This window comes from Helianthus annuus, chromosome 3 (genome assembly GCF_002127325.2).
Source record: "Helianthus annuus cultivar XRQ/B chromosome 3, HanXRQr2.0-SUNRISE, whole genome shotgun sequence".
Taxonomy (NCBI): Eukaryota; Viridiplantae; Streptophyta; class Magnoliopsida; order Asterales; family Asteraceae; genus Helianthus; species Helianthus annuus.
In genome coordinates, this window is record NC_035435.2 from 135,855,348 (window position 1) to 135,867,032 (window position 11,685).

Below are 11,685 nucleotides of genomic sequence, written 5' to 3' on the forward strand. Positions count from 1 at the left end.
TTCACCTTTTCTATCTAGGACCAAGCTATCTTTAGAAGTTTCTCCGGGACCAATATCAAACAAGAGTGAAATTTGGACCTTTGTTAGACTAAGCCAACTTTAAATTCTCTACCATTAATATATGACTAAAGCTACACAAATGTCAAATAGTCCATCAATTTAGTTTCTTCCAAGGTTTAGCCTCAAAAACTTGAATTTAATAGAATTTAATAAACCTTTACATCACAATATCTATCAAACGTCATAGCCAAGAACAACATAAAGCATACTACCCCTACTTTTTTTTAAGTAAAAAGAAATTTCCATCCATTGTTCTAACTAAAACATTCTAAAATAATCTTACACAACCAAAATAGGATGTTACAAAACTCAACATACATGCAAGGTGTGATAGAATAGAAAGGTGTCTATCTCCATAAGGTTAATAATTTAAGTTTTGTGATAGTTAAAATTAAAGACAAACATTTTTTACAAAGTACAAATACCATAGTATTGAATCTGTATTGATTGAACAACATTGGTAGTGGTACCGATAATTATTTTTATGGTTTTCGATTTCGATACCAAACGATTTAGGTAGTTTTCGGTACTTTTGCACTATGGATGCCAGACTAGTACTGTACTGCCATAACCAATAGGGATGAACTCGGTGTCGGGTAGTGGTACCGGTACTGAAAATGCTTAGTACGGTACGATACTGGTACATGTACGGTAAGGTATTTGAAGATAGAAATCTGTAAAATACAGGTACGGTACCGAAACGGTATCAAACCAAAAGTAACGAGCTAGAAAACGTCAAAAGTGGGTACTGAATTGGTATCGAAATTTGATCAGTACTATACCGGTATTTTTTTATACCAGTACCAAAATGCTCATCTCTAATTTCAGTATTATTTCGCAATAGGTATCGGTTTGGTTTCGGTATGGTACAATTTTATCCCTAGAAGAAAAAGAACATTGCAACAGGCTTAAACCCTCCCTCTTCAACATTCAAAATTGAACCAGAAGCATCAATGGAGAAACTACGAAGAATCGTAAACCAAATAGCATACGCCCCCAAATCTCAAGCACTCTCCACTCTCTCTCCTCTTCATCTCTCTCTCATCCCTCTCCTCTTCCTATCATCATCTCTCTACAAAACCCTCATCTCCTTCCGTCACACTCTCTACCACTTCAAATTCCTCCGTAAACACAGGTACATTCACCAACCCCCATAAAATTCATATCCCTTTAACTGTAACCGCAAAAGGGTATTTTTTGTTTTCTTGATTTAATCTGCATCTGTGTAGGGTTTGATGCGTTTTCATGGCTGTTGAAGGTTACCGGTGCCGGTGATCAGCGTCGGAAATTTGACGTGGGGTGGTAATGGGAAGACTCCGATGGTTGAGTTTGTTGCAAATTGGTTTGTTAATGATGTTGGGGTTTCACCTCTTATTCTAACCAGGGTAGGTTGTTTGACCATTTCATCACTTTGACTTTTGTGTTTTGTGGTCGAATATATTAATTTGTAATTGTATGTGCATAATTGATGAGATTTTGCTGCAGAAATATGCATCATCATAATTGATGTATTTCAGCACTTTGTATTCGGTGGCGGACCCGGGATTTTATGTAGGGGCGGTTTTTTGGGTGCTCAGATGTCTCTAAGCGCAAATTTCGGTTTAAGTTAGGTCGGGTCGGCTCACATAGATAATGACAATTTGTCTTTGTGACTGGTAAAACTAAAAGCTAAAATGAGGTTTAAGCTAATTATGACCACGGATGATAAGTGAAGTAATTAATCAAATTTGTACTCGTTTTTATCACTTTGTTTTCCAAATGAAACATGTCTAAATTGATCTTTTCTAAGTACGTTAAATATTCTCCTGGGTTGGCGTTCAAAAATCTCGGTGTCGGTAAAAAAGAAACCGTAATATACGTTACATATAAAGTAAAATACAATTAACGCTCTTTATAGTAGGGTCTGTCCATGTTTGTAGTGTAATGTAGCTTGCGGTTTTTTCTTGATGTTTTTTTTATATCTGTTCATTTTAGTATTTAGAAGTTGTACTTACCAATAAGGTTTGACCGCATTGCTAGTTCCTGTGATTCTGCGAAACATGGTGTTTGTTTAAAAGTTGTTTTTGTTTTTGCAAGAATGAGAGTTTGTTTGCGTTGGATGGTTATGAAAATGCAGGTTGTTTAAGAGTATGTGTAACGGTTTTAGTTATGTTATTGTGGTTGGTAGGGTTATGGTGGTGCTGATGAAGCTAAAATGCTTCAAAGGCATTTCAATGGGACGCCTGTGAAGATTGGTGTGGGTGCTAATCGAGCAGCTATCGCTGCTTCTTTTTTTCAAAGACATGGTTTTATTAATCCACTTGATATTGCGTGTCTTGAGGTGGTACCGAAAACCCAAGTTGTTTCTGATAAAATCGGAGTCGCAATTCTTGATGATGGGATGCAGGTAACAGTAATTCCTTTTTTCTTGTTATAAACTAGTGGTGGCAATTTTGACCCATTACTTTTGAACAGTTCAATTTGGGTTATGTTGTATCTCTAATGGGTCAAAACTAAAAAAAAGAAAACGGGCTATGACCCAATTTGCCACTAATATAAAGTATTAACTAAATAACTAATACCTTATAGGGATGAACATATGTAGCAATCTGCTCATGCACATGCATACCTATAAATTATTTTTGCAGTCATATTAATCATTAGAGTAAAGTACACGGATGGTCCCTGTGGTTTACCAAAATTTTGGATTTGGTCCCTAGGTTTCCAAAAATAGACGGATGGTCCCTGTTGTTTGCACTTTGTAACGCATTTAGTCCCAGCAAGGCAGCAAACAAATTTAAAGGTTTCAGCAGGTCCAAGTTAGGGGTAAGGGGACTAAATGTGTTACAAAGTGCAAACCACAGGGACCGTCCATGTGACTTTTGGCAAAGTTGGGGACTAATTGCGCTACAATGTGCAATCTGCAAACCACAGGGACCATCCGTGTACTTTTGAAAAGCTAGGGACCAAATCCAAAATTTTGGTAAACCACAGGGACCATCCGTGTACTTTACACTAATCTTTATGGATCTACTATGTTCTCAGTTGCAGATATTTGGAAATTGACGTGCGTTTTCTATGGAAGGAATCGAAGTTCATGTATATTTTTCTTGTATTTAACAGCATATAAGCATGGCACGTGATCTGGAAATTGTAATGGTGAATGCATTATCTCCTTGGGGAAACCAGCATTTACTACCCTATGGACCATTACGGGAACCTTTGACTTCTTTTAACCGTGCTGATGCTGCTGTAATCCATCATGCTGACATGGTATGGCGAATCTTATTACTTGAATGGAACTTTAGAACAATGGTATATATGCATTATATTATATTCTTTTTAAATGAACCTGATGAAATTTGTTTTTTTAATTATTGCAGGTACCGGATGAGTGTCTTTCTGAAATGAAATCAAAGATTCTTGACGTGAATCGGAATCTTCCTATATATCTATCTGCAATGACTCCCTCACACTTCTTTAAGGCACCAAATACCTCATGCCAATTACATTTAGGAGTTATATTTGAAAAGGCTGTTTTATGTGTTTCTGCAATTGGTTCTCCTAATTCATTTGTGCAGAAGATTGAGAAGGTACTTTTTTTTTTTTTTTTTTTTTTTTTTTTCTAGAGATGGCAATTCGGGTTCATTTGCTTTTAAAAGGCTTGAATTGGTTTATGCTTGATCACAAATGGGTCAAAGCAAAAAATCTAACCAACAGGAATTTGGGTCAAGTTGGTCAAAATTCGTCCAATTGTTTGTTTCTAGTGCATACAACCATTTAAATTGCCTTTTTAATAAAACTCGATAATTCTTTTAGTAAATATACTTTTTGGTGATCATTTTCAACACTCTAGTTATTTACAGAAAAAGAATAGACAAAGAAGTGTTTGTGGGTCAACCCCGCCTAAGTACCCGATACGAGGAGAAACTTGTGATATTACCAAAATAGCCCTAGGTAATATGATAAGGTGACTTACAAGAATACCGCCATGAAATTCCTTACCTAAGGGCTAAAAGAATGTATTTAATAAAGAAACTCTGGATTTCACATGGTTGTAAATAAAAGAGAAGCATTTAAAAAGTTGAAATCGGGGCTCTCAAACTATGGAACTTGTTGAATCTTTTTATGCTAAACCGCAGATGGGCCCATTATATGTTGATCGACTAGACTATAGTGACCATCATCAGTTTCAAGACAAGGTATGGCTATATTCATACAATTCAATTTATGTTCCAACAACTAGAATCTGCTTATAAATTCATTTGGTACGATACTCAAATTAGGACATCAAGATGATCAAAGCAAGACTTGAGAATCTCAAGAACAAGTTTGGTTCCGAACCCACCGTTGTCGTGACAGAAAAGGTTTGTTATTTGTAGATCTTCATTAAGCCGCTCCTAGTTCTCAATGCTCCGTAATGCCATTAAAATCTTGGTCTTAGAAAGTGTGAGGCGCTGAAACAGCTCAAGCTTCATGTACGTGAGGCGATCTCTTATACATATGGGCGTTTCAATCTAGTAAACTATGAAGCACTCTTTGAAACCAAGGTTTATTGGATTATTTTTAGAAAATCTTGAAAATTATCGTCTGAATCTGGTTGGTTGCAGGATTATGATCGAGATAGCAAGATTCTAGGAGGGTTGGATCCTTTTGAAGTTTTGGTGTTATGTTGTAAACTGCAGATTTTGAATCATAATGGTTGTTCACAAGATAGCTTCAAGAAGCTATTGACTCTGTCCTTGAGTTGATATTTATTACATTGTGACATAGAATGAAACTTTGCCAAGAAACATGCTTTTTTAGTGAGTTGATATTTATTTTTAATATTACATTTTCTTTGCTTTGTTGGTTAACGAAATGATATATTACATTTTTATTTCGATAAAACATCGCTTATACAGTTACGTTAAAGAAATATTTATACTTTTCTTATATTCAGACTTTCTGATGCAAAATAAGTACATAAATTATGTAACCATTTATGAGTATTTAGTGAAGGTTCAAACCCTGTTGTGGGTATTTTGGTAGATTATAGTGAATGTTCAAACTTTGTTGTGAGTGTTTAGGTGGATTACAGTGAAGGTAAACCATGTTATGAGTATTTAGGTAACTTATAGTTGATGTAAAGTTAGGGATATGTGTCGCCGCTCTAAAAACAACCGTAATTTTTATAAAAAGATCCGTGATTATTATTTATGAATATTATTATGCATTGTAATTTTTTTAAGCAAAAATCTTAATTGACTAATCCTATTATGACCGTGACTCCGTGGCTCACTTTGCCTGGGCTTGACCGATAATAAAGCCCATCAATAACTAATATGAACATGCATAAGTAAAAAAAAATCCACTGCACTAATGAGATGTGAACATGCAAAAACTTGCGGTGAACGTGGATCGAACACGTGACCTTCAGATCTTCAGTCTGACGCTCTCCCAACTGAGCTATCCCCGCAACTTGTTGTTTTACCTTACCTCATTTTTACATATTCAATTTTATGTAATAAAGCTGAATATCAACTATAGCATTTTTTGCATCATGATAATTATTTATGTTGAGAAAGTATAAACATTGAATTAGTTCAAACTATAAACGGTAAATAACTAAAACTACCTGTATTTTTTTGGCATATCAAAATTTAATTTTTGTGTTTTTTTATTTTCGGTTGGCATACTGGGAGTATTTATAGTGTACCAATATTGTAATGAATTGAAATGACACTGATCAAATTTCTATCACAACTTGCCAAGAAATTCCACTCGTGAATTTCCTAGCATACCCGCATGAAGGGAGGTCCACTCTTCGTCGAGTGAATTTTCTCGTGTTCGGTTGGGCAGGTGGGAAACACGCTTGTGTTGACCTTACTGGAGTGTCCCCCTTGGTTGGGCTTAGACAACAAATTCGTGGCTGGCCAAACTGTGTTGAAAGCATAATTTGAGAAAGTTGCTAAGCATGAGCAAGCTTGTGCTGAGAATCAAATGCTTCATTCCTTTTGCTTTTTATACCTTTGGGTCCCTTATCCCTGAAACTGTTGATTTCATGAATAAAGTGTAGAGAGTCGTGCACAACAAATTCTCAATGCCGAAGAACCACAACTTCGTTTTTAGTAGAATCGATTTTGCAATTCAATAGGGTTTCAACATAGATTGTTGCCCGTTTGCTTAGACCATGTGTAGTGGTAACAACTTATAATGCCCCCACTATGGGGCATTATCCGACACGTGTTATCCCAGTCAGCATGGGGCATTATAGCAAAAAGTGGTGTAGTGGGGCATTATTCCAATAACCCCCATATTATTTTTAATCCAAAAAAAAAAAAAAGAATCAAATGGATGTGAGGTTGAAAGGCATGTGATATCTCAAAAAGTTGTCAGACACACATACACTTTTCGTCCCCATATATTCAAAAGGTGAAAGTTGTCAGTTCAAGCTTAAAGGTGATTGGCTGGTCAAGTGTATGCCAAGCGTTTTAAATAAAACGCCAAACGTATTTTTTTCCAAAAAAAACGCCCTATAACGCCGGGCGTAGTGAGAGGGGGGCGTTTTTTTTGAATTTAAAAAAAAAAAAACGCCCCACTACGGGCAGTCTTAGTGTACCTACTTATGGAAAAGTTATTTAAAAAAAAAAAAAGCTCACACAGAAAAGAAAGATTTTTTTTAGGGTGTGGGGGCACCTGCGGGGACTTCCTTCGGGGACCCCTGTTGCCGATTAGGGGAGGTGCCGCCTTGATGGCGGTGAGGTAGAGAGAGGGAGGAAATCGGTGGGGATGCACCGAAGAGAGAGGGAGGAGAGAGGGAGGAGATGACCAATGAAAAATTTCCTTTTTTTTTTTAATAAAAAATCAAGTCACCTAAGAGGGGAGTGTCGCCATCAATTTAGGGTGTTAGGGGAGTTTAAGAGAGGAGTTGACGTGACACACGAGTATTGGTTATGCGTAAGAGAGGGGACTCCCCTATTACGGGAGTGCCCCTTACATTAGTACATTTGATTTTTATGGCAAGAAAATCGTGGTAATAAAATTGAAAATCGTACGAAACCCCTCCTGTCTTGAATAATCGAACATATAATAAAGGGTAGCCAGCCTCCATTCGCGGCGGCCCCTTCCTTACCGTAGGTTAATTAATATCTACGCACCTTCGTCAACCTTCCATACCTCATTCAATCTCTTCTCACCAAAAGAAGATCCAAACTCTTCTCTTACATACATTAGGTTAAATCTTCACTTGTTTTTCAATTTTTAGGTTACCGCATATGTTTAGATTTGTTCAAATCCTGTAGTTGCATCTAGTTTTCAATCTTCTAGTTTTTTTTTTTTTATGTTAAGTTGATGATATATGTTCTTATAATTTTGTTAAACAGTAGTTGAAACTAGCGGCGATGTTTGGTGTTTTCCGGCGAAAAGTCGTTAGCGGAAGCTCTTCTGCTTCGGTAAGCCTCGATTTCCTTCTCATTATTTGCTTTGATTTGTGTTGTGTACTTGTGTTATACTTTTTATTTAAGTTTTGAGAAAGTTTTCAAGCTAAAATCATCATCATCATCATCATAAAACATGAATTTGAAGTTTGCTGATGTATTAGGAGAATAGCAGCACTTGATATTATATTACTTTGTTTTGTTTTCGACAGATTGTAGGGAAATCATGGCGAGCGTCTCGTCCTGTAGCATCAACAACAACTTGTTTTGCATCAGAAGGAGAGGTACTGATTGATTGTCTTACTTTCTATAGTTATATGCTGATTTAGTAATGTTTCGGAGCATATATATGGCCTGTTTGTTGTAGAATGCCTTTATCTTGATCTATAAAATTATAATCTAGTTGTGTATTTATACTAACTGAGTAAACGGACTCTTGTATTAGTTTTGGCCTGTGGCGTTTTTTGTTCTTGAAAACACATTATTTACATGCTCCTTGAATAATGCTTACATGTGGTCACAGTTGACACAAGATTTGATTTATAGATATTAAAAACTTTTTGCATGTGTATAGGTATTACTCCATCCGGGAATCAGTGGCAATGTTCGAAGTATATGTCATCTTACCCAACCTGGTATGTTTCTGCCCAACATGCAGTTTGTATTTGCAAGAGAGTTGATTTTTATGGTATTTATTAAGTTATATGAGGTTTTGATCGGTTCGGTTGATTCTTTCTGCTATTTTTGCTGTCACAGGTGCAACAGTTAATCTAAAGCCGTTAAGGTCAGTACATAATTCCATCTTTTTTTTATATTTCTGTTAAGAATATATGTATTGTAGAACCATGATGCAATGAGATCTGTGTCGTGTATATTAGTATCGCGTGCTTAGACTTTGGAGCCTTTGCTTCCAAACTTCCGTTATAGAATCTAGTGTGATTGTTCTAATAGAATTCTTTTATTGGCAGGGAAGTTATGATCAGTCTTCAGCCATGTGTCAGTGTGCAAATGCAGACTAGAACATTCTCCTCTAACAGTGGTATGATATATTGATATATATCCATATATATTATATCTTTTGTTGACATTTCGTTTGTTAGTAGGCGTATGTATGCAAGTAATACAATTAAGCCTCTCTTTCCCAATTTAAGTTATTCTAACTGTCATTCTCTCTCTATCCTATGTTCCTTTTAAGTTCTTTCTATTTAGAACTTGCGAATTGTGCTAAATTTATTTATATTTGTTGTAGGTGATCTGGTTGATGCTGTTGTTCCTTTTATGGGTGAATCTATAAGTGATGGTACATTGGCCACTTTCCTAAAAAGTATGTTTCTCTGTCTCGTTAGAACATGTGTGTTTGATTACTAATATTTTTATTATCTTTAAGCTTCTGTTTCTAATTAATCTTCTTGGAGCAGAACCTGGTGATAGGGTAGAAATCGATGAACCAATTGCACAAGTTGAAACGGACAAGGTATTGCTTAATTCTTATACTTAGCCTCGTTGTCTGAACTGTTTTAAACACCGAGTTATTTATGTCACAGGTGACCATTGATGTTGCTAGCCCCGAAGCTGGTATTATTCAAGAGGTAAAATATCTTCAATTTCACATCACTATGGCTAAATTCGTAACGTTTTTTGAATTTTAGGCAAACTGAAACTGAAATTGAATTTTGACGTTGTTAGTTTGTAGCAAAAGAAGGGGACACTGTTGAACCAGGTACAAAAGTCGCCATCATTTCTAAGTCTGCAGAAGGTGCTGCTGCTCCATCCAAGTCAGCGTCTACCGAGGCTGTTTCTCAGCCATCTCCGACTGCTGTGGAGAAGGTCGAGGAGAAGCCTAAGCCAAAAGTCGAAACCACCCCTGTCATAGAGAAGCCAAAACCAGCTTCTCCGCCACCTCCTAAAACTTCCGCTTCAGAACCTCAGCTTCCTCCTAAAGACAGAGAAAGACGTGTAAGTGTCATACTTTAATGCTAAGGCTACACTGACAATAATATTAGTTTTAAAGTTTATATTTTTATTATCTATGGTAAATGTGATTAAAATTTCTGTTATCAAAGCAATCTTTGCTTCTTTTGGGTCTATATAATTACAGTTGTTTTGTTATACAGGTTCCTATGACCCGTTTAAGAAAGCGAGTTGCTACACGTCTGAAAGACTCTCAGAACACATTTGCTTTGTTGACAACATTTAATGAAGTTGACATGTAAGTTCAACTTGTACATGGATATCAATTACTAGGTTTTTGGGTCAGCTCTTGATTTAGGAGAGTTGTGCTATTTTATTAAAATATTATCTGTTCGTTTATTATATGCATGTTTCTTTTCAGGACAAATTTAATGAAACTTCGTTCCGAGTACAAGGACGCCTTCTTAGAGAAGCATGGAGTTAAGTTGGGACTGATGTCTGGTTTTGTTAAGGTATGTGTGTTTTTATATTTGAGGTTGGAAAGATACAAGCCTACCTTTTTTTTTGTAGTACTTTTAGTATCTGTCATTTATTATGTAATTAAAGTGGTTGCAATTTTCAGGCTGCTGTTAGTGGATTGCAAAATCAGCCGATCATTAATGCTGTTATTGATGGAGATGATATCATATACAGAGATTATATTGATATCAGCATAGCTGTCGGTACTCCAAAGGTAAGCTAAATTTAATTGTTTTATGTCGTAATTCCGCATAACCAGATACTGATCTCGTCATGCTATTATCAAAACACTAACATGTCGTTTTGTTTTTCCATGTTTTAGGGGCTTGTTGTGCCAGTTATCCGCAATGCTGAAAAGATGAACTTTGCTGAGATAGAGAAAGAGATAAACACTCTTGCTAAGAAGGCAAATAATGGGACCATTTCCATTGATGAGATGGCAGGTGGCTCGTTTACAATCTCTAATGGTGGTGTTTATGGAAGCCTTTTAAGCACTCCCATCATCAATCCTCCTCAGGTATGCACTTACAATTGTGTCATTCAGGTAAAATTAAAAAAGGAAAATTAGTTTGAATGGAAATGGGTAAAAAGTCACTTTATTCATATTTAATGCACAAAGCCACCTAATAGTTTTTTTAATCATATTGATACACAAGTTGTGTGTAAATAAACGAGGGTTTGATTTGCGTAAAATACCAACATATTTCTTCATTTTTCTAGTTTTACTCGTTATATTTTTTTGTATATCGAGGTCATTATAAGATGGTCATGTGTCCTATTTGTGTCATTTTGTAGCCTGCAATAACATTTTTACACACATATTTAACACAATTCAGATAAAAATTTGTCATTTTTGAAAACCGTTACTTTGTTTACAAAATGGGACATAAAGCCATCTTATAATTTTATTTGTATATCTAAGTCATTAAAAGATGGTCATGTGTCCTATTCGTGTCATTTTCTAGCCTGCAATAACATTTTCACACATTTTTAACATATTTCATATAAAAATGTTATTTTTGAAAACCGTTACTTTTTTACAAAATGATCCAAATGGGGCATAAAGCCATCTTATAATTTTATTTATATATCCGAGTCATTAAAAGATGGTCATGTGTCCTATATGTGTCACTTTGTAGCCTGCAATAACATTTATACACACATATTTAACATAATTATATAAAAAGTTGTCATTTTTGAAAACCGTCTCTTTGTTTACAAGATGATCCAAATGGGACATAAAGCCATCTTATATTGTAAAAACTACAGCTTGTTTATTCTGTGTACTAAATTAGTTGACGTATTGTATAACAGTCTGCAATTTTGGGTATGCATTCAATTGTGAACCGGCCAATTGTGGTTGGTGGCGACATAGTCTCACGTCCCATGATGTACATCGCCCTAACCTATGACCATAGGCTAATTGATGGAAGAGAGGCCGTGTTTTTCCTGCGCCGAATTAAAGATGTGGTTGAGGATCCAAGAAGGTTGCTTCTCGACATCTAAACAGATTATGGTATACTTGAGTCAACCAGGATAATCATTTTTCATGCCAAAATTTTGTAGGCTTTTGCTGTTTTGTGACAGCTGGCCATGAGTACATTTTGTTGCACTTTATACTTGTTTGGATCGTACACCGCCCAAACCAGGCGTACGTTGCTTCGTTGGTTTGAGCTTTTTGTCATACTCGTGATTTATTCTTCAATAACCTTATCAAACACCATTTTTGGTCTTGTATTATGCTTGAACTGTTGGGATTTTTTTTAAGATGGGATACACATTAATGTTGTGAAATGTA

General features: G+C 35.8%; 2 protein-coding genes and 1 non-coding gene across 7 annotated transcripts; 2 read left to right on the forward strand and 1 right to left on the reverse strand.

The window, feature by feature from the left end:
- Positions 1–830: 830 nt before the first annotated feature.
- On the forward strand, positions 831–4,809 carry LOC110929680 (probable tetraacyldisaccharide 4'-kinase, mitochondrial). Of its 2 annotated transcripts, none has more exons than XM_022172853.2 (8): positions 831–1,195; positions 1,319–1,445; positions 2,228–2,446; positions 3,163–3,312; positions 3,423–3,632; positions 4,182–4,241; positions 4,326–4,406; positions 4,650–4,809. In XM_022172853.2, exons 1-8 carry the CDS (start codon positions 1,014–1,016, stop codon positions 4,788–4,790), a joined length of 1,170 nt encoding a protein of 389 aa, XP_022028545.1. In that variant the 5' UTR covers positions 831–1,013; the 3' UTR covers positions 4,791–4,809. The 2 variants fall into 2 exon arrangements, with proteins under 2 accessions (XP_022028545.1, XP_022028546.1); XM_022172854.2 differs by having other exon boundaries at positions 1,055–1,195; positions 1,290–1,445.
- A 615-nt stretch (positions 4,810–5,424) lies between these two features.
- On the reverse strand, positions 5,425–5,497 carry TRNAF-GAA. The gene has a single exon. It is a non-coding gene; the product is annotated as a tRNA-Phe (tRNA).
- A 1,594-nt stretch (positions 5,498–7,091) lies between these two features.
- On the forward strand, positions 7,092–11,685 carry LOC110929679 (dihydrolipoyllysine-residue succinyltransferase component of 2-oxoglutarate dehydrogenase complex 2, mitochondrial). 4 transcript variants are annotated; one of them, XM_022172850.2, is made up of 15 exons: positions 7,092–7,254; positions 7,404–7,472; positions 7,670–7,744; positions 8,032–8,092; positions 8,214–8,241; positions 8,426–8,496; positions 8,707–8,781; positions 8,876–8,931; positions 9,002–9,046; positions 9,144–9,413; positions 9,572–9,666; positions 9,790–9,880; positions 9,991–10,101; positions 10,210–10,404; positions 11,202–11,685. In XM_022172850.2, the coding sequence occupies exons 2-15, from the start codon at positions 7,422–7,424 to the stop codon at positions 11,391–11,393; spliced, it is 1,416 nt and encodes a 471-aa protein (XP_022028542.1). In that variant the 5' UTR covers positions 7,092–7,254; positions 7,404–7,421; the 3' UTR covers positions 11,394–11,685. The 4 variants fall into 4 exon arrangements, with proteins under 4 accessions (XP_022028542.1, XP_022028543.1, XP_035844379.1 ...); XM_022172851.2 differs by having other exon boundaries at positions 7,092–7,285; positions 11,202–11,681; XM_035988486.1 differs by having other exon boundaries at positions 7,092–7,285; positions 7,670–7,741; positions 11,202–11,681.